At 39.5% G+C, this 22,667-nt stretch overlaps 1 protein-coding gene across 1 annotated transcript in view; it reads right to left on the bottom strand.

The window, feature by feature from the left end:
- The window catches only part of LOC117290482, a 44,917-nt gene that overhangs the window by 4,190 nt on the left and 18,060 nt on the right, over positions 1-22,667 (bottom strand). Inside the window, exons 4-5 of the mRNA XM_033771900.1 lie at positions 8,980-9,029; positions 4,206-4,294 (exon numbers count right to left, since the gene is read on the bottom strand). Coding sequence (XP_033627791.1) covers positions 4,206-4,294; positions 8,980-9,029 — 139 coding nt within the window. The remainder of the gene's footprint in view (positions 1-4,205; positions 4,295-8,979; positions 9,030-22,667) is intronic.

Below are 22,667 nucleotides of genomic sequence, written 5' to 3'. Positions count from 1 at the left end.
AGTTCGAAGGAGAAAAGGGGGGGCTTAATCATGCCAAACCCATTGTCGCAACCCAAGCAAAATCAGTCATTTCCGTAAACAATATGGAGTGCATTCCTGTGCTAGCTTTAGCATTATGAATGAGTCCCCCCTGGTGTGATATCTGGATGCATGTTCCACCACAAGGGCATCCTATCTAGATTTTCCTATATATTAAATTGATACATTATAGGTAACGATCAATATAGTTTTAAAATTATGAAACACACGAATAAGGTTTCCGTGAACACCACAAACATGGATCTCTCAAAATTTGTTGTAGCTAGCTCTGTAAGAACCCATGGAGTGTTTTCTTTTTCAAAACCACTACAACTCATAATATGAGATTAATAGAGCTCTGGTCGCCCAAATTGCACCTTGTGGTACTACACAATCTTTGCTCTATTAGCATTTACCCTTTTAGAAGATCATGCACTACAGTTTTGTTACATCATTTGTCTTCGGAAGAAGAAATTACTTAATAATACTACAATTTACAGAAAACACCATCAAACCAAGGACTGAGGACCTTAGTCTTTCCTTTATGATCCAACCAAGCTGTGAAAATGTCCTCAAATTGCTCATGGTCGGGTGCTTTTAAACTAAGTCATAGAAAAGCAAACTTCAAACAATAAAAGGCTGTAGCTTTGGCTCCATTCCTCAATAAAATGTCTTTCCTGTCTCGGATAATCTGAGAACTGACTTGCCCACAGAGCATACTGAAAAAGGTGGGAACAGTTTTGTTTGATTATTTATCCATTCTTCTCAATGAAATCTTAGAAATGAGCACAGGAAGTATTTACTCAACCACAAGAAAACAGATCCACTTCCCACACAATTGAGACGTTGGAATGCGTGCTCCACGCTGCATCACCCGTTTTGTTCAGGAGTCTTCCGTTGGATTGATGGAGAACAATGACCAGTCTACTCATCCTGATAAACTAGCTCTAAGGTCATCCAAACATATCAAACACACAGTCATTTAGGGCTTCCTGCAACAACAAAAAACACCTATTCAAGAGGAACCTGGATCTCCCAGATCTGTAGAATGAGCTCCTCTTCTCAAAGCACAAAAGCTCCTCCAAAATCTACTGGATCTCGATCTGGATAAATATTCTCAATGTCTAATCAGAGCCCAATGAGAAGAGAAGATGATAAAGAAATTGCAGTTTTAGAGATGTATTCCAGGGAAAACCCACCCAGTCAAGTAGGGACTGAAAACCCAATCCACATAGTACCCCTGGTGGGATTCGAACCAGGGTCCCAGTGGAAGGCGAGTCAAGACATCACTACACCAACCTGATCAGTCTCATTTGTTTCATTCTTTTTCTTTCTAGTGACTCATTGACTCTTCAGACGTAGATTTTATGACTCAAGACTTGGACTTGACAATGAAGATTCTGCCCCAGCAGGTTTTAATTTCACAAACACAACGTTTGCCACTTGGGTAATCACCCTTTACTCTATGGCGTTGTACTCTATGAACAATACGCATGCGACACAACACATGCGTCTGAAGTATGTCTGATCTACACATCTGTTTTGACTTTAGCTTCATGATGCTGCATTCACCAGACAGACTGACACACAAAGCTCTAGGAGTACACTCTAGATGATCGACTAGCATGATGTGATGGTCATCCACACTCTGTTGGGATTTTGTGTAAAACAGACATCCGGGACATTGTTCTTGTAAAGACATTTAAATTCATGTCCCAACAGTAATTTGTTCTCCACAACGTCTATTGCACATGAGTCAACATGGCACATCAACTGTGGGGGCTATCAGCCAAAGCAAAGGATTTTTCAAAACAAATCGGGACACTATTCTTGAGGGGAAACTTCTCTGTTGCAACCACAGTAATTTGTGTCCCCTTGCAAGGTCATGTTTACAACAAACTGTCTACAAAAAAAAAAGACAGATGAGATAAATCTTCTCTTAGACGTCTTATATTTTATAGTGCAATTACTATAAAAAGTAAAACAGTTAAATTCCTGTTGTCAGGACTCAGAATTTATTTTTTCATTCAGATTTCAATCTTGTACAAAAGTGCCTGGTCCAGCAGACATCAGCAGCCGATTTTACGAAACTTTACGCAACTGCACCAAAAACGTTGCGCAAGTGGACTAACGCAGTTGCGTAAAGTTTCGTGAAATCGGCTGCAGAGCTGCAAGCCCTTCTTTCCTGTGAATTTATCTCCCGAATTCGAGCCAAGAATTTAGTACACAAACTAGTGAAATACATGTGTCCCTGTTCGATGCTTTTACTCCTGACACATCTTCAAAATTGATGCAGCATTGAACAGGTGAAGGGGGGCACTGGACTCAACTAACAGCTACCAAAGTAATTCTGACAGTTATTGCACATGCAGGTCCCAAACAATGTAAAAGAACACACAAAATGCAGAAAGCTGTTTTTTATTAAGGAAACTGGGTTCCCCTACTTCAGGTGCAGTTAAATTTCCAAAGGAAGTGTAAGTATTTGTGAATGTGTTTACCTGTTGACAACAAGGACTTAACCAAAATTGACTCCAGTGGCTTCAGAGACTATAAGGATGTGCTCAGTTTGATTTGATTTTGTGTATAAAACCAATTGGAACGTCAATAAAAAAGTCAAAATAATTTGAGATTAAAGACTAGTCCTGATTTATGGGAGGTCGATAAACATGTGGACATACGTGTATGTGCATGGGTAGGGTGGTGGTTACTCTTAAAATAGGAACAATACTAGTCCACATGAGAAAGAACAAAGCAGCGGCACAAATGGGGATGAGGTACCCTACTGTCATCAATGTTAAAGGCGTGTTTGTTTTTGCTTTTAAGTATTTATTTCCTAATTTTTTTAAGGGGGTGGAGGGCCAGGGGGGTTTTGGGCTCAGGAAAGCAAGGGTTTTATTGAGACTTTTGAAAATGCTACATTCCTGACTTTTTTTTGCATCTCGATGGGCCCTGCCCCCCCTGTTCAATATTGGCTCTCATTGCGCGGTCTGTGCCCTAGCTGAGGTTTCTGTTCGATGAGCGGGCTGGAAAGGGTGGCCCAAGCATTTTGGCCAGGATTTCAGTAGCAGCTTTACTTTCCATTTTTATAAGGAATGAGCTTAAAACTTTGTGGGCTATTCACAGACCAAATTAACGCAGTTGCATGAGCCAAGTTCACGCATGGATCATTTGTCAACTTGAGGCAGATATTGCCTGATACCAACACATGTTTCTCAGCACAGCCACTAGTGTTACTTGGCTGTAGGTTTAAGCAGACAATGATAGCATTGAGTTAATTACATTGTACTACATCATCCTTCACTCTTGACTGTCTGACAAATTACCCCCAATGTAGCTTTGCATGTTTCCGCTACTAGCTCAATTAATACTGGTAAATCTCGAACACTTTCAAGGTCCATATAAGAGTTGCTGCCAAGAAGACAGTGGGTGTAAGAAAGCTGCTGATCTGCTCATTGTGAGTCATAAATTAAGGAGGATTCTAGTTTCATTGTCTCATGTCGGCCTCATTCATCTCATGGCAGACTATAAAAAGAGATGGATATGTCAGGGGTAGGGGAGGAGGGAAAAGAAAAAGAGAATTGTGCAATAAGCAATGGGACTCGGGTTAGGGGGCGGGGGTGGAGTTTCCGGGATACATGCTGCAGGGATAGAAACAAGTTCAAAGAGTTTGCATAACTGTCCCTGTGGGTAACAAATGACAACCATGAGCAAATCGAGTGTGCACCATAACTAAAGGTTGACTAATTTGACTCAAACCAAGGCTGGTGGACGATTGGGTTGACTAAGTATACTGTGGTCGACCATTTGGAACTAGCCTCGAGATCGCAGTTCCTTCTGTGGTCCCGATAGCCTGTTCCATTCCAACAGTGTAAAGCGCAGAAGGGAACGTCGTTTCAGTGAGTGCGTCACTGTGCATAATCGTTGCTGGTCAGTGGTGGTCAATCACAGGTCGTCTAAATGTGGGCACTTAAACCTGATCCATATTTCAGGAACACTAGCCTATTACCCATAATGGCTACCTTACAACCCACTCATACACAACGTGCTCCGCTATGTTTCCATTCATTCACATACATCTGGGAAGGTGTTGTAACATAAGGTGTTGGAAGACAACCAAGGGACTACAATTAAGAGTCTATGAAGAAAAAAAGAAGAAGAGATGTAGTGCATAAATGGTGCTTACCTACCTAAGGATGTCGTACTCTTGCTTCAGCATAGCAATGCTATCTTCCATGGTGCTGTTTTTAGACTTGAGGGTCTCAATGTCTTCCATACACTGTAAAATCAAACAAGGAATGATTGTATGTCAACCCTACAATTATCCTCATTAGTAAAATTACTGTATCTTACTAAAAAAAAATCTATACAGGCAACAAGTTTATCAATAAAATTATACTGTCACAGAAAAATGAAAATGCTTGGAGGTTTATGAATATTCATCCTTTCCTTCAAAAATATTGCCTAAATTTATTCAAGTTCTTTTTAACTTTGTGTAAATATTCATGAAGGGCTTGGTGCCAGGACCCAATTGGCCATGGTTGTGTGGGGTCAATATTAATTATTCATTATGCGCACTTTTGACCCAGAGGGGATACCCCAACATGAGGAGCAGTGAACCTCAAGTTTAACCTTACAGCTTATTTGCATAATCTTGGGGGTAAGTGTATCATAACAAAGGATCAGGGTGTCGGCTGATAGATTGTACATAGAAGTGTGTGTGAAGTATATGAGAAAGGATAGTGGGAAGAATTCAGTTGAGTCTCCAGTGGTGAAGAGTGCATGCCATTTGTTCTGCTGCTCTGCTGCTAAATTATTTGTACAGATACAGGTAGAAGCTGTTCCTTAGAACCAATAAATTTGAGAGAACATTTTCTGCAAGCCACCATCGTGGAAGCAGGATTCGATGGATGGGCAAGTTTGGAGTATACAGCACAAGAGTGGGTGGGAAAAGTTTCCGTATGGCGCCACCACTTTTTCATTCAAAATAAAATAATATAGTATCTAATTTACCTGATTGATATATCCCTTTTTGTAAAAATGAGTGAAAAAGTGGTGGCGCCATACGGAAAGTTATCCCAAGAGTGAACTGTGAACAATATTAATATAATTCCCCTCGGCCAAGTATTTTATTGTGAGTTAAGTGGAGTGCATCCCAAGGTGGGGACAGACGACGAAAGGAAGTCAACGAGAAGTAACTTTAGTTTTGGGAAGTGACGAAAAACATGTATTGAAGAACAGTGGTGGGGGACATTAATCCTCAGTTTGTAATTTATTTAACTTTCTAAAGTTTGAGAATACTGCTGTGTAACCCATTTCCCTATTTTGCCGTTATTTGTAGAGCCTAAGTGGGGCTAAGGATATTCATTTGGTTTTACTCGAACTCGAGGGAGATTTGGGGGTTAGAATGAGTAAATACGCAGGTGTACATATAGATTGATTGGTGCTGGAGTTGTTTTGTGTTATTATAAAGTAGTACCAATGCAAGAAGTTGTCTGTCACGTATTATTTATTGTAGTTTGAATTCGGGAGGCGAATCAGTTACCCTTTGTTCTGACATATACCAACATCACCAGTGATGTACTTTATCTTTGTTCAAAGAGACTACACAAGAGAAGCTTAACTTTTGCCAACATTCACAAACCTACCACAGTTGTGCCTACTTGTGCATATAGTTTGACTCAAAATGTACTCCCGAAATGGCACAGAATGTGCGCGTATAGGTGCATTGCGCAATGGTTCTGTACCTAATGTTTTACCGCATATTGATGCATAGAGAGAAATGCGCATCAGATGCTGCTCTCTATGCATCAAATAAAAATGCTGTGCCTTTTCTTGATTCACAAAGAAAAAAATACCAGAGGTTGCTTCTTTGAAACAACTGATGCTTTACAATGTTTTCAAAGTTAAATTGCTCCAAACACAAGATGTTGTTGGTGTTTTTTTGGTTCATGAAACATTAGCATCAACAGACTCCATTGTGATCACCCAATGTATCAATCATACTTCACATAGGACTAGAGTTTAATTGGTTTAGACATGGGTGGTTGTGTACAGATGTTTTGCAGCAACATCAGATACCAGCAGGCATATGGGGCTTTTAATTATATTCACAGGCATTGGTGTAACTAACAGCAGCTTTGTTGAACCTGAAACGTTTTCTCCCCACCCAAAAATGATAAACATTGCTAAAAACAACTTATCTGCCATTGTATCAGTCCTGAGCAATACACTGTATATGCTTTTCAGTTGGATTTAAAGAGGTTTACAAAATGTTAACAGGCCTTTTATTTGTAAAGATAGACAAGTTGTAAAATGTTTGTCGCTATGATAGCGTTCCGACTCTCTCTGCGATTCTCGCAACACTGACGATTTTTTTGCGAGACTACTGGCCACTGCGAGACTACTGCTCTCAGGACAATGGTCTTATTTAATAAGCGAATAAAAGTGTGGCGACAAGTTCTTAAATGTTTAAAAACCGGCAGGGTCATGGCCAGCTAGCAGTAAAGTCCCCAGCTGGAGGCGAGTGCCTTTTTCGCACGGCCATGACACACCACAAATCTCATTTTTGAAGTTGAAATTTCTGAACTTTTAGGAGGAGTTTTGGAATTAAAAAGCTTATTTTTTTCAGGGGAGGGGTACACACAGTGCATGACTTGTTCACTTGTGGGGTTACTGGCCCTCTAGCCAGTGGTTTTGGTGGTTATTTCGAGCCATGCAGAGTGATTCGGTTTTTGACAGTTACAGGAAATTATACCATGTAAGTATGTCACAACTTATTTGTAAAAAAGTCACCGAGCCTGGGCTTCCTGCAGCCACAATTGGTATTGATCCCACTAGAACAACGTTGACCGCACTTACACACACCTATCCTGTCCGTCAATTTGGGAGTCAAAAAGTGCAACAAATTGACTCCTAAAATGGTGAAAATGGCAGGCGTGCAATCTGCTCTATGTTATGAGTCATGATACTGCTCGGTGGAAGAAACCATGAAATCCTAGAGAACAGTTATATTTCAAATGTTTTGCACACCGTTTCATAATCGATGCAATCCAAAATCATGTGAGTGAATCAATGTAGAGTATTTTTTCTTTCCAATTGTGATTGGTATAGCACTGGGCCCTTTCCCAAAATGGCCCCATCTCCAAAGATTTTCACCATTTTTTTGGTATGCAAATTAGCACTCATGCAGGATGTTCATTTATGATGGACACAGTTCAAAGTGCCTACGAGCAAAACAATATTTATCAAAAATTTCACATCATTATTTTTTTGTTTGAGAGAGAGAGAGTATTTTTTAACATACAATAAGTGTTAAAACACTTTAACATGTGTTACTAGCGGACTTATATTTAGAAGGGTTGCACCCTCTTGTGTACCCAGCTCTAGTCATGGTTCATTATCACAGTTTCACAGTTGGCCTAGCGGTGTGCATAACACATTTGTAAAGTATCCATGCATTGGGTCGCCACTAACTTCATCCATGAACGACGCATTAGATCCAGTTGCACATGAAATGATACTGGGATATTCTCTTAGGCTAAAGTCAAGGAGAAATATCTCACGTTTCCTGCTATTCACACTCACGTTGCCTCAAACCTGTTCATCTTCATTAACAAATTATTTGATAAAATGACACGCTGCTATTTAATACCAAGCTAGAGAATTAGCTTTCATACAAAAAGAAAGAAGAATCAAGTTCGGTGAAGGTGAGGGTAACTTTTTAATTGGAATGTGCACAAATAATTTGTAGGCCGTAAATATTTGTCTTGTTTATAGTATTGATACAATATAATTTGCTTGAACTCTTGACTCAAAGAACATCATTGGACACTGTAAATAAATGCCTTTCTTTAGGGATCAGGGCCCAATTTCAAAGCTCTCCTGGTGTTCATCATTCTCCGCTTTCCAAGCTTCAATAGTTCATGAAGTTATTTAGTTTTCTCTAATCTTGCCCACAGAATTTGTTACTAGTTTTTGCACATCAGGCTGGTGGCACACAGTACTTCCAAAGTTCTATTTCTATGTACTGTATGTAAGTGTTGTTACACCAGGACTGACTCTTTGCAAGCCATGCTTTGCCAAAGTATGTTTTTGAAAGTCATGCACCAACTTGAAGCCCCACAGAACTTTGCAAACAGGCTGTCCCACAGAACTTTTTAAATAGTTTTTGTGGGGCGGGCGAGCCAATTTGCTAGCTCTATAATGACACATAATTGTTGCCAAACAAAATTAACATTTGAAGGCAGAAAAACATATTTTCCTAAATAAACAGACAGAAAGACAATCATAGCATCTATGAAGATCAACACAGACATGAGCCCAAGTGTAGCATGCACTGCAGGTATGGGGACTCAATCAACTTAGGAGAGGGGGAAGCAAGTGCGCTGTGAAAACAATCAATATAATATCTGGTTGACTGCGGCTGTCAGTCCAACCGGTCACCTCCCTGCTCCGTGGATAAAGTACTCAAGGGTTCTCACATGAGAAATATCAATAGAGACCTTAATCACGCCGCAATCATCATCTGATTCCCGATGCACAACTTGGATTACACAGATGAGCTGCGCACAAGGGACCTGACTATTTCAGCTTGAAGCATCGGAGTGGTCCCTAATGAATTCGCAGGGTGAAAAACCTACAGCTACAAGTGATTGTTGATCAGAGTTGTTGAAATTTAATGGTTTTTCCAATGGGCATTGGTAGCCGTGAACTATTTTTTACACACTTTTAGCCATTTATACTAATTTTTATTTGTATGTGTTTTGAATTATGCAAAGAGAAGTTATTGACCTGACTTTTTGAACCCAGTAGAATCTTTCTCAGAGAGTGTCGAAACATCTGGCCATTAACAATTGTTTGCATTTGTACCATAAGTAATATGCACATGAAAAGGTCTGTAGTTAAACATCTCAACAAACTAATTTTATCAAGGAGAATTCATGTATCCATTTGATCACTTACTGTTTTATTTCTTTGTTGTTTTCCAAGCATGTCCTTAATGTAGTTCTGGGCTGTAGAAAAGGAGAAAAGAAATAAAACATAAATATGTTGCTAAAGTCATAGAGCCTATACACAGTTTCTTTTCACAGAGAAAAAAAGAAGTAAGCAATAAAGCGTTCCGCTCAAGGACACTGACCAAGCAAGGGTACCCACTTTTTGACCAGAAGTTTTTTTTTTTACATGAAAAAAGTTGAAAGAAACAGTTTTGATGAAAGGCTTAAGTTATACAAGACATTGTAGTGGAAAGTTTAAACACGATAATGTTTTGTATAAGTGTTTTACTTTATGAAATACATGTAACCAACCACAAGGGAAACTGATGGGTTAATTTTTGAATGATGTGGGGTTGAACAGACAAATTTACTAGAGTGGGTTTGAACCGCCGACCTCCGGATTGACATGCCGGTGCTCTACCAACTGAGCTATCTAGCCCTACGTTGACAGTCTACCTATTTTGTCAGTGTCTTATTTTGCATCCAAACTAATTCTCTGTTGGTTTCTCCAGAGGCTCAATGGGTCATCCAGTATGTTACAAGAAACTTCACACATGTGAAGTGTTAAAACTTCATAATTTTCTTAGACTTCCAAATTCAATCTAGTAGAGAAAAACAACTCAAACTTAAACAAAAAGAAGTACATTGCCAAAGTTGAACTCCTCTCCTAAAACCAGTGCAAAACGTTTATTAATAAAACAGTTTCCAGCACAGACTAAAGTAATAAAAGCATCCGATAACAAGGAAAAAGTTTCAGGCTAAAGTTACATTGAAAGCAAGCGTTGACTGGCGAATGTCAATGGGTAATATTTTTTTTATTTGTATTATTAAAAGCAATTGAATTCTGCTGCCTGGGCTGGCTAGCTAGGCAACAGTAGTGTGGGCTCATATCGGCAGCGAGAATGAAATGAGAATGTCAGTGCCTGGGCGGATAGCCTAGAGAGCCAATAAATGCAATCAGATAGGCAGCATCACCATGTTACCTGTCACGACTATAAATTAATCCTGAAACACTAGATAAATTGGTAGCGTAAATGACAGGTTCGAGACTTGCATTGAGGGAATATCGGGCGAGCAATATTCCATTTCTCATTCCATATATATCTAGAGAGAGAGAGAGAAGAGGGGGTTGAACACTACACATAGAGAGCCACATACCGGCCAATTTAAAAGAAAAAAATGAATTGCAATTGAATGTAATATGAATCGTTGGTTTTTCCTGCCCGTCTGAAATTCAAGTTCGTCAAAACCTATAGAGAGTGATCAATTACTGATGAGGTCCTTTTCGGGGCCACAGTTGCAGAAATGGACCAGCAATCATGGTCAAGCCTCTTCCCATGACTTTAAAGGGAAGTTAGACTCTGGAGAACTTAACAAAGCTATAAACTGTTTATAATGTATTAAAAGGCACAAAAATACCTTTGGTTCTTGGAGTTGTTGGGTTGCTTTAACCCTATTAAAGGTGTACCTAACCTTTCAATTAATTTTAGTTTTCAAATAGTAATTCCTTTTCAATCCTCTAGTTTACAAATACACACTAAACAAACCAACCTACGAAAACAATGAAAAACAGTAGTTTGCTTATTCAGAAGGTGTTTATTATGATTGAAATAAGTAATGCTGATTTAGGAGGACTTCAAATTCTATTTTCTATAACAAACTATTTTCCATAACTTTGCCGTTGAGCAAATCATATAATAAAGGGAGGGTACAATGTATCTGTTTAGTAATCACCTGCAAAATGTTTCTAAGACTGTGAGTTCCTATTGGGTATTATACTTCCTGCGTGGACATAACAGCTCCTGGTTTTCTGCAATATCTCAAAAACCTGACAACCTATGCCATGAAATTTTGACAAGCTACTTTCATTGTATACATCTACATTCAAATAGGATTAACACAATAACTGTTCCAAATATCAAAGGTATACTTATCCTTTTAAGAAATATCTAACCATAGAAACATTGCTCAAGACCAACATGAAAAACAGCCATTACAACCCACGTGGCCATCACTTCCAATTCCAAGCCCCACATCCCCCAAACAGAAAAACAGACTCCGCCATAAAAAACATGTTCGCATTTAACCTAATTGGTGGAGCAGCTCAGGGGAAATTAGCGCCAATGCTTGTCAATTGCACTTTCCTGAGACACCAAGCTCTGTTTCCCGCCCATGAAGGGGCTCTCCAAATCAGTGCCAGGTCCCCCATAAGCGCGGGGGCCAAATCGGTCCTGACACCCCCCTCTTGGCATTGATTATCCTCCTCTCTTTCTTCTCGGCTCCCAAACTCTCAGGGGAGGAAATACTGTTGTTGTTTTTAGTGGTGTCCGTGGGGATAAGCAGAAATAGTTTGAGCTTAATGTTCACTGACCACTTGAACGGATCCTAATCAGCGTAACTAGCATCAGGCCGAGACGCTAATGTGGGAGAGCTGCTTTGGAGCAAACAAATATATGCTGAACACAGCAACGAACTGCTTAAAGACGAAACACTGCATTGGTACTTATCAAAAAAGGGACAATTAGTTTTAATCTGGGAGCTTACTGACTCAAAAGATGAGGCTTTTTCAACTACAATATCAACCTTTACCCTCGCAGGTACCCATCTATACACATGGGTGAAGCAATCTTGCTCAAGGACACAAGTGTCATGACCGGGATTCGAACCCTCACTCATAAACCACCAGAACTTGAATTTGACGCTAAACTGCCTCGCAATGAGACCCCATGGTTTCAATCAAACAACCACAACCTTACAGCTAAATTCCTCTAAAAATACTATTGAAGTTAACAAAAGAAAATAACAGCTATGACAAGTTGGCAGGTTGTTAATATTCTAAACAAAAAAACTGGGTCAAAATCGAAACTTTGCCCATCATCAATCTCTCCTGATGTGCATAGCAAATTTCACAACTTTGTCAAAAACACAACTGAAATCCGTGCCGGATTCAGGTGAAATTCCAGCCACAAACATAAACAGATCTCCAAAATGAATAATTACGGGTACATAAACACTGCCATCCGTTATCAACAAAGCTTGGGTTTGTTTTTAACTCTGTACTCCCTTGGTGAAGGGCTACAGAATGCTTGAAAGTTTTAAACAAGGTCAGATTTTCGATGTAGAACTAAGAACATTACCTCATTTTTAGTCTCCATGTTTTCTTGACACATATTATTCAGTTCTTCAATGGAGTTGACAACAAACACCATTTAAAAATACTGTCGCAGAGATTTTAGAATGTGTTTCTCGAGTTAAATGGGGTGTTTTTTGTGGCCATGGTTTGTGTGATGTTTCATTGTGCTTTATTTTCTGGGGGTTTGGTTTTTTTCCCCAACAGCCATTTTGATTGGAATTGGGTGGCGGTTTTTGGGGGGGTTTTTTTTTTTTTTTACAAGAACATAGTCTCTTGGTTTATTAGAATTTTGTCCCCACCTCAGGCTTGCCCTCTACATGTCTGGACATTTTTCCTGTATTTTTCTTATTGTATTATGTATTTTTTATTTCGTATATTATACTAGAGTGAATATCAAAACTCCTGCACTCCTATACGCAACTCAGCCTTTTATGTAGAATTTTTTTATATTCCAGTCACGCTTGTATATGATAACTAAAATGATTGAGCAACCTACTAACTTGAAATCTATATTTTACACAAACCAGGTCAAGGTGCTGACACGCTTACCCTAAAAAATCTGCTGCGAGAAAAGTGCAATTTTTTACACATCATTTTAAATTTGTTGTATCATTTTCCCTCCCGGGGAGTCTCTGAAATTCCCTGGTGGAGTTCCCGGGTGATGCAGCCAGGAGTCCATGGGTCTGGCAAGTGTCATACCCCCATTACCCAAGGGACTTCGCTGCTCCTTTAATTTCAGATTACCAAGATCAAATTTCACTTAGATTCGCACATCCTGCTTCAGGAGTTTAAAGGGAAGGTTTTGTGGGCCTTGAGTAAACCCATGGCATCATGGTTTACTTCTTCAGTAACTAACCAACAAGACCATGATTGGTTTAAGGGATTGTATAATATGTTTAGTAATTGGAACCCACTGTGTGTTTCAATACTACAGTAGTGTACACAATTGTATATATTTGTAGATTTATACCATAAAACTAACCATTACCAAACATATCAAACCTCTACAACTGGCAGGGATAAAGAATACCACTTTGGTTTTAACATCACACATGACACAAAATGTGCGATGTGAGCCCTATCAAACCCCCCAAAATATCAAGTAATAAACCAAGGCAAACTGTCTGGGAAAAGTTATATAATTTGAGGGAATGAACAAAAACAAATTGACTACAAAATCCAAATAACTGGACTTGAACTGTTTTTTTCATCATTGGGCACTTTCAGTAGCATAGAGAAAGGTCTTTCCTCTATGGTAGTAGTAGCACCTAAAGACTTTTTTTTTTTAACTGCATGGTGACAACTACTTTATCAGAAGCAGTTTGCTGGTATGAAGGTCTAGAATGCAGGGTTGAATCGTGGGTTCGAATCCACATCAGTAGCCGTGGTGTTTTTTGACATAGGACTCAGAAAGCAGTGTAGGTGCAAAATGTATCTTGATTTTGCAAAAACAGCGTATCACGCACAAAAATGTCGGTATGTGCACAATCATCACATAGTATTTTGATTTTATGCCAGACTTAAATCGTAAGTGCTAATAACGTAAGCGTAATGTAAGTGCTATTTTAGGAGAATGCTTTAACACTGACACTGATAAATTGATACTACATCATGCACAACCATAAATCACTATGGCATTATTCAGTTTTTTTTATTTCAGTGGTAACACTGAAATCTATAAACAGGGTGTTGTTGGTCTGGGGCCTGTTGGTGATTTGTGAGGGTGAGGTTTGCATTTTGCAGAATCGGAAAATCATTATCCCTAACAAAAGGAAATGAACATTCAACCATGATTCATCACAATGAGTGGCTTGTTGTGGAAGCTGTACCCCCCCCCCCACCCTCTCCTCTACTGCGATATAAACTTCAATATTTAATATTAAACTTTAAGCAGCAGCCGGTACAACTCTTTCAATTTGACTTAGTCATAATTTTCTTAGTAACAAGAACAATGGGAGGTATAAGCCACAAGGTGGCAGCAGACGTCAGGTAGTCTTAATCCTGTAAGTATTCAAAGCATGCGTACATTTATGCGAAAAAGAAAGAAAAAAAGAAAGTCTCAGATGTGGCATTACTTGAAGTTTATCTAGAAGATTAAAAATGTGCCCAAATGAACAATTTTGTCTTTTTTTCTCCCGCTTAAAACACCCCTCCACCCCACCCTACCCACCCCAAATGAAAGTATCTGGTTATAAGCCTAAACCTACGAAGCAGTACCATGAAACGGCGCCCAGGAGTCCATTGAACCAAATGGCTCGGGCCATGACGAAGGCTTCTCGATGACACCTATATCACAACCTTCTGGATTTGTTGAAGGACTTTCCCTTTAATCTTTGAAGGAGGAGAGGGGGGGGGGGGGTCTGTTACTAATCTGCTCCTTTTTTTAAATGCAATTGAAGTAGGGTAAGAAATTACTGATAAGGAACTTAGGAAAGGATTGCATTAAACTTTATAGTGTAACCTATGCGTAATGTTTGCATTCTGGATGACACATGCCCTCACAACCTATGAATTATAAACGCACTAAGTACACAATCCAGGGCAACGATCTATAGGCCCTAATTTCATAAAGATGTTAAATAGTGCAAACATTAAGGAGGGGAACTGTGACTGTGATCTGTGATTGTGCAAAATGAAAATGTTTGTTCCATCTTGTAAGATTTATATCAGAACTACACTTAACAAAAAATATGCTCAAAAGAGCCTGTAAATGCTGTTACTGCAAACCAAAGACCGTATATTAGCCACTTGACAATTGGAGCGTCAATTGTTGTTAGGAAGGTAGTCTGGCATGGGTGCCATTTCAATAAGCAAATACTTTGTTATCTCATCGATAGCAATGGTCTTTTTGCTTACTGAAATGGCATCCAGTTGCCCATCTTGCGCCTGCTGCGCTATGCAATCTTGGTCGCAAACCCACATCTTAAACTGCTACCAAATTCAGGAAAAATTTTGGTTAAAGTTTCCTTAATAATCATTAAGTCTATTCAATAAAATTCTTCAATTAACAACAAGAGCAAGTATAATGGTTTAGCACAAAAAACTTTTAAGAAGAAAATACTTTTAAAATATTTCCAACTTCCAAAATAAAACCAAAAGGCAACATGACTTGGACATAAACATTTATGTAGTGTTTTTCAGCTTTCTAAGCCACTCAAACCCCCCCCCCCCCCCGCCAAAATAAAGGACACGAAATCAGCTGATCAGCTAAGAACTTGCATGACTGTACTCTAATACTCCTAATCGTATTAAATCAACAATTGTACTTCTATGCGACTGAGAGCTGTTAGGACTTATGGTGAACCCATCATAGCGTGAGCATGACAGGGCATGTGCCGGCAGTTCACACAGGTAGAGAGGGTGGAAAGGGTAGCGCAGTTTGCCCTGAAGTCATTGAGTCAGCCCTGGCCTACAAGCAGGACAACCCCAACTCTAACAAACGCTCCCAAGGCCTTCCAAGGATTCATTCCAAATTGGACATAGACCTCATTTTCCTTCCTGAATTACTCACGGCACATCCGATAAGACGTGGCGAATGTGAACCCTGCAAAAAATGACACTGAGAAGGGGGGGGGGATAAAAAATTTGCTGTAGTTACATTCCTTTGGCTTAGGGATGAAACAAGGGTAAAATTTTAGGAAGAACAAGGGGTGTACTATTTTTTTCTCATGGGCACTTCTAGCCAATTAGAACTGTAGTTTCTGCGTGAGTTCTTTTCCTAGGCATGACACTGGTGTCCGTATGCAATTGAGCAAGGTACTTAACCATAATTGCTTCTCTAAACCCATGTGTATAAATGAGAACCAGAGAGGTGATATTGTGTAGGATTTACCCTTTAGTGCTAATTGAAGCAGCTTAGGGTTGTATACTCCCAGGGAGTTGAGAAAAAAGGAGGAATGATCGAAGTATGCCTGATGAACAGGGATAATAATGTTGTGAAGCGCTTTGATCTTGCTACTAGGATACAAACGCTTTATAGAACCAAGTGTTGTTATTATCATAATAAAATAAGAATAATATTGGGCCCGACAATCTACTTGTAATTATATAACAACTTGCAAACATTTATTTATTAGTAATGAAATGCTTTTAAAATAGTCTGGGCGACTAGGTTAATCGTGCAGCCACGACTACCATAAAAATAGTCGCAACTACCTGCTTGGTGAACCAATTGTATCGCTCACAACTATTCACAACAACATAATTTACTTACAAAACACAGTCAGACATTAGTGACACAATCCTTCAATCCTTTCAGCACAATTTGTTATTATATTGCGTCTGCGGTGAACAATATGCCGTAATGCATCTTGGGAATTAAAAGTTAGTTGCGACTAGTGTCGAAGTCACAACTATTTGAGGCGTGACTAGTCATGCAGTAGATTTCACTAGTTGCCCAGGCTTATTTAAAAGTTAGTACACTTACATGACACCCCCCTCCCCACCTCACGTCCCCCACCTTTACAACCTCTTGACCCCCCTCCAACTTGATTGTCAGTGAGGGAGAGAAGTTGGGTTATCTCACCAACCATCTCCTCCTCACAACCGTGAGTAATCCCTTTACATTATTAGTGCAAATCCTCAATTGACCAAACTCTCAGGTCACGTAAAAGTCACAGTGTACTTCGTGCCACCGTGACGGACACAAATTATCAACTTCTAACCTTTCAGAGATTTCCAGACAACTTTCCGGTATCATTCTTGATATTGCCAGGGAACAATTATGAACAGATTTTTCAAATGTGAAGTTTGATGAAGTATCCTTTTACCAAGATCGGTGGTAATATCAACAAAATATTTACCTGAAACTTTAAAGTCAGTTAGATATTTGATACTCATTTTAACAAGTTACTTGTTATTTACTACCTTTTGTATGTACTGTGGCGCTAGGAAACCTTGTACTTTGATCTTGTTTTCTACCAATGTACAACAATCTATATACAAACTTGGAGACAAATCCACAGGTAGCTTGAGTGGAATTTGAACTTTCAAACTTCTCCATTCTAGTAAGACTTGAATTACACCGAGGCCTCAGAGGCCTCCATTGCCCTGAATGGTCTTCGCCTTGGTGCCCCCTTCAAAAAGTTTAACATAGACTTCTCTAATAACAAACAAAGCCGATTTGCAGAATGCCCTCTCAAAGATGAAAGTCCTGGAGCAAAGAAGTCAAGCCCTGGGTCCAATTTTGGCTGGCAACTTTTATTCTGGTATGCAAAAAAATGTTATGCGTAGTAACTTTTTGTACTTTTCGCTACTCTCTAGAATTGGGTCCTGACCAATAAGTTTGCCTGGTGACATAACAAGAGGTAACTTCCAATACCTGACCCTCGCCCATTTATTATCCTCAAACTTAAAAATAAAAATGGAAACTGCTGTCAAACTGTGATATGGCTGTCACTCTCTATAGTTTAGTCAAACTTGACACAGTTAAAATGAAAAGGTTACAATCTCTGCAAGATCTTCAGAAGTTTTATTTTCAGACAAAAGTTTATATTTCTTAGGTGAATGATCTGCAGGACTATAACCAAAGGGAAAACAAAAGGGGTCACTAAAAATGTTGAGGTGGGGGGAAGGGGGTCAATCACTTTTTACAAGTCCTTCTTAATTTACTGTTGTTTTTATCGCTGATTTTTCTGCAAAACAAGGAGCCCAGATCAAAGGGCCGGTATAGAAGGAAATTAATGCACAACATGGCCAGACTCAGACAACGACCCAGCCCTCCTCAACGTAATTACCATTTCTCTTTCTCGGGTCACAAGGGGGCGAGAGAGATCTGCTCAGCGGAGAAACAAAAACCCCGCAATAAAAAAAGAGAAGGAATTGGGTCTCAATTTCCTTAGAACTGTGATATCTTTAGAGTGATTAGATCACCCAATTGTAAGCTGTCTCCTCTAGCTTGGAGTCAGAGCTTTTGAGGAGTCCTGGCGTTTCCTTGAGTGGGGCTGTCTGGCCCGGAAAGCCATCGTTGTCCTAAGGGATAACACGCCTGAGGTATATACACCGCCATCAGAAATCTCTAAATCAGGTATACAGCTCATGGACTTCTACATACTTCAAGCTCTCTCAGAAAACTTTTGGCACAATATTATTTTCTCTTTCCTGTGAAACAGAATACTACTCACACCATTCCAAGGCCCCGTTAACCTTACATTAAAAGTCACAGAGTAGTTTGAAACTTTTTGTGTTAATATAAAGGGACTGTGTTTCCTCAACCAGTTGCGCAGTAACACACAATGTTTTTACTTGCCTCTGAACAATCTCTGGTTTTACACGTCAGATTTCTATTGAACTAAATTGCAAGCCACCCATGAAAGCCAAGTTCACACACTACCAATGTCAGTGAAAGACATTCCAAAGAAAATTAGACGATTTAATGTAATCTGGGTTGTCCCATATTTTCCACTGCATTTACTCTTTGGTTAAAATCACCCCAAGAAAGAAAGCAGTTGTTTCTGGTACATTGTATGTCCCCGAAATTGAAAGGTCAGTGTAAAATGATAGACAGACCAGAGAAATTGCAATGGAATAGGCCTATATTGTATAAATTGTGGGACGATTACTCCCAAGGAATTTGTTTAAAAAGTGAACAAACATAAGGCAAGTTCACGGATCCCTTCGCTCTGAGGGTAACTGCAGTTTTCCTATGCTGGCTTAGCTGTATGGATTAGTTTTCCACTTGCTCTTGGTCCTCAAGCCTCATCAGCCAGTTCTTCTTTCAAAAAATCACTCAAAAACCTTTTGTTCACACTTTAAAGCCATTGGACCCTTTCGGTAAACAGTGTTGTCCAAGGCCCACACTTTGTGTACCACAACTTCTATATCAAATAACAAACCTGTGAAAATTTAGGCTCAATCGGTCATCGGAGTCGGGAGAAAACAACGGCAAATCCCACCCTTGTTTCCGCGCGTTTCGCCGTGTCATGACATGTGTTTAAAATAGATCCATAATTCTCGTTAACGAGAATTTATATTGTTTTGCTGTTTTCTCAAAAAGTAAAGCATTTCATGGAATAATATTTCAAGAGAAGTCTTTCACAATTGCCTTCTGTAAACCCTGTAAGTTATTTGTAAATCTGTGTTTTTTGTTTGTGTTTTTTTCGGAACCGAAAGGGTCCAATGGCTTTAAACCAAATTAAAGTAAAGAAGTCTCCTGAATTCCAAAAATCTACTCCGCGGCAGTAGAATATCTATAGCAACAGACATTAACAACGCCATGAAAAGTATGAAAGTTTGAATGAGACTGAAGACTCTTAAAAGAAGAGCTCTGAAGGGCTAATCAAATGGCTCACTGTAACTCAGAGTTGCCAAACAAGCATAAACGTAAACAAAAACACTTTGCTGGTTTAGGTATGAAGAAGGTTTATGCCCGCAGTCGAAGGACTGAATCCCTTTTTCATCAGCGACAATGCCAACAACAGAGACTGCAAGAATGAGGCGCACACCTTTATAGTTTAGCCTTTCCAAGACAAACATACTATTAAACTGCAGTCAAACCTACATGTAAAGGATCCTTTTGCCCAGCCACTAACAAACCAACCGCACAAAGTTTACAGTGCTTCGGGCATTATTCCATTTTGTCAAAAAAATGACCTCTCCGGGAAAGCAAATGGGGAACAAAAAATCTTGCTCATGGACTACTTTTACGTTGTATTCGCCAGGAGGGGTTATGTTAGGAATAACACCAGAGTTAAACAAAAACAAACACAGGAACCTTTTAGGTTTGTTTGTACAGTCGGGGTCAAGGGCACGGGGACCATACCAGCCAATAGTTTACCAGCGTTACGCCAGTGGTTTGAAAACCCTGAACCTTGAGAGCTCTTATGTTTGTCTTGTGTTTTCACACAAATGGGTTTTAAAAAACTCTTCCTAAAAACATTTGTTCCTGGCCATCTCACAACTTCATAAACACACTTACAAAACACGCAAGCAATTCTTACCCTGTTCCTCAAAAGGATATCAAGTAGAACTTTGAAACATTCCAGATAATGTTTACAGCTTTCTTGTTTTGGAACTAAATCGGTACATATATGCATTGAGAAACAAAACTACCTGTTCTGATAGGTCATAAGTTCGTGGGGCTTGCACTCCATTTTGACTGGAGTACAAATTGGTCCCACATGGTCCCCGCTGTCCAACCCATCTGACTACAATTATTTCATGAGCAGCCCCAAGGCATATGATATATTTAACATCCCAATCTACACTTGGGGTATTTTTCCTGCAGGACCTTTTTTGCCATGTACTCCCGGTTTTTCCAGAGAAAAGGTCACTCAAAATCTCTGCTCGGATATGGGCAGTTAAACCTTATTTAAAACCTCATTTTCATTCAAAAACATGTGTACGTACAAATATGTTTAATAATTTCTGACAGTGAAGGCGATGATGATGCGATGATAGTGTGGAAAAGTAATATAAATTACAATATTTGTACAGTACTTTCCAACACATGTGTTCCAGAAGCAAGTTTAATTTGAATTAGGTCTGGTACAATGACTTGCTTTATCACAAGTCATCATTCAAATTTGAATTCCTCAGGCTATAATGGACAGTTGCTATGGGGAGGAATGGTCCTTGGCCAGGCACCAGACCAATAAGTTGGGGTAAATGTATCCTCCCGCCCCAAAGCATGAAGTTAACAGCCATGTGTCACATCATAGTGAGGCAAATGTGACCAAACCTAAGTTGTCATCCAACATAAAAAAAAAGTTTACCCATGGGTTAGGATTGGAGAGAGCCCAAAACCAAAAATAATTCAATAAAATGAACAGGCGAACAGCGAATACGTAGGTGGTAAAGTCTTACAAGGCTGTTTATAAAAACTGGCAGGGTCGTGGCCGTGTGATAAGGGACCAAGCCAAAGGCGAGGTCCTTTATCACACGGCCACGACCCTACAAGGTTATAAAAAATCATTTAATAACCATAATGTAGGAAAATCTGCTAAACTTTTTTGGTTTGTAGGCCTAAATTTTAAATTCCTGTTCCACCCCCAGGCTCCATTTCACTCAGGTTTACATTGCATGTGACTCTCATTGGTTGTGTATGTGCACATGCTGATAGACTTCATATTGAATACCGTTGTGTATAGATTGCTTTACAGTTAATTAGCACCAGCGTAATGCATAGCGCGCCAATATGCATATGGCTATGGGCCCACCTTCACAATCAAATTTAAAACTAATAAATACGAGTAAATTGTCACACTTTCTTGAAAAAGTATAGACAATAATGTCCTTAATTGACATACCTTAATTATGTAGAACATACAAAAAACTGACTAACTTATTTTGTTAGCATGATAATCTCTGATTTAATAATGTGTTGGGAGGGTGGTGAGGGCGTTTTGAAGTCTGTCAAGATCCGTCATTGCCCCCCTCCACTTCCCTTCTGCTCCCCTCTCCAATCATAGCACTTTACTCAACAACTAACACCTGCCTGCTCAACTGGGGAGAATATTACACTAATCTAAACCATGGGGGAATATTACAGACTTGACATGCCTATAAGAAATTTAATAATAGGAAACAGTGAGGGGAAGAGTGGAGTCAATGGTGCCAACAGGTCCAACCAAGCGAGCTCCCCATGAGGTGCTATGGAGAGGATGCATAAGGTGTGGCAAGGGTGTTAAAAGGTCAATGGGAAACACACCAAAACCTGGGGGTTCTGCTAACAAGGGGGAACATTGGTGCGAGGTATATTGGTCAGAGCACCCATCGGGGAGTTTTTTAAATTTTTTATAATGGGTTGGAAAGTTGTGGTTTGTGGGATCTCCCATCAGGGCATCCAATTATACAGAGGTTTTGACTTTGATAGGACAGGGATGTGGTGGTGGGAGGGACAGTAGTTAGATCACCAACAGATGTGTAATAGCAAACAAGAGGAAATGGCTAACCAAACATTACTTTGTAACATTTTTTCCAGTTTTCTATGATACTATTAATATAATTAACCACTTCACGTTGGATGACCAAGGTAGACATACAATTTGGGTGGACAGACAGACAGAAGTTTTTTTTTAAACCCTGAATCGCTTCATTTATTGACATGTGGACGGCTTAAGTCTTTAGCAGTGGACTTTCCAATGTGAAGCTGATTTTGACAGGCACTATCGTGATACGCTTTATTTCTCCCATTCAAAGAAGGACAACAGTTCTGGAAAACATGCCTTGTAAACTCCCTTTTCAGGTTTTTTGTATGCCCGATTCCAGTCCCTTGTTATGTTGTTGTACAAAAGGGCATACAAGAATGGATAGGCAATGGGAGATTTTTTGCTGAGGCTCACGGCAAAAGTTCTGCGAATCACGCCTCCTACATTTTCTCAATTTTCTCACACGACAACATCCAATTGTGTATTATGTATGAGGGCCACAGCAGCACAGGGCTGTATACTCCGCAGGGAGCTGATAATGTTACTGAGAATGTTACTGGCCCTATGAAATGCCCTATAAAAAAAACTAGTTACTATAAATGGCGAAAGTTCACTGGAATGGATGCATCACTGCTATGGGCAGGTGTCCAAACCCAT

This window comes from Asterias rubens, chromosome 5 (assembly GCF_902459465.1).
Source record: "Asterias rubens chromosome 5, eAstRub1.3, whole genome shotgun sequence".
Taxonomy (NCBI): domain Eukaryota; kingdom Metazoa; phylum Echinodermata; class Asteroidea; order Forcipulatida; family Asteriidae; genus Asterias; species Asterias rubens.
The sequence above is the reverse complement of the archived record's forward strand: the minus strand, read 5'-3'. Positions and strand labels throughout refer to the sequence as shown.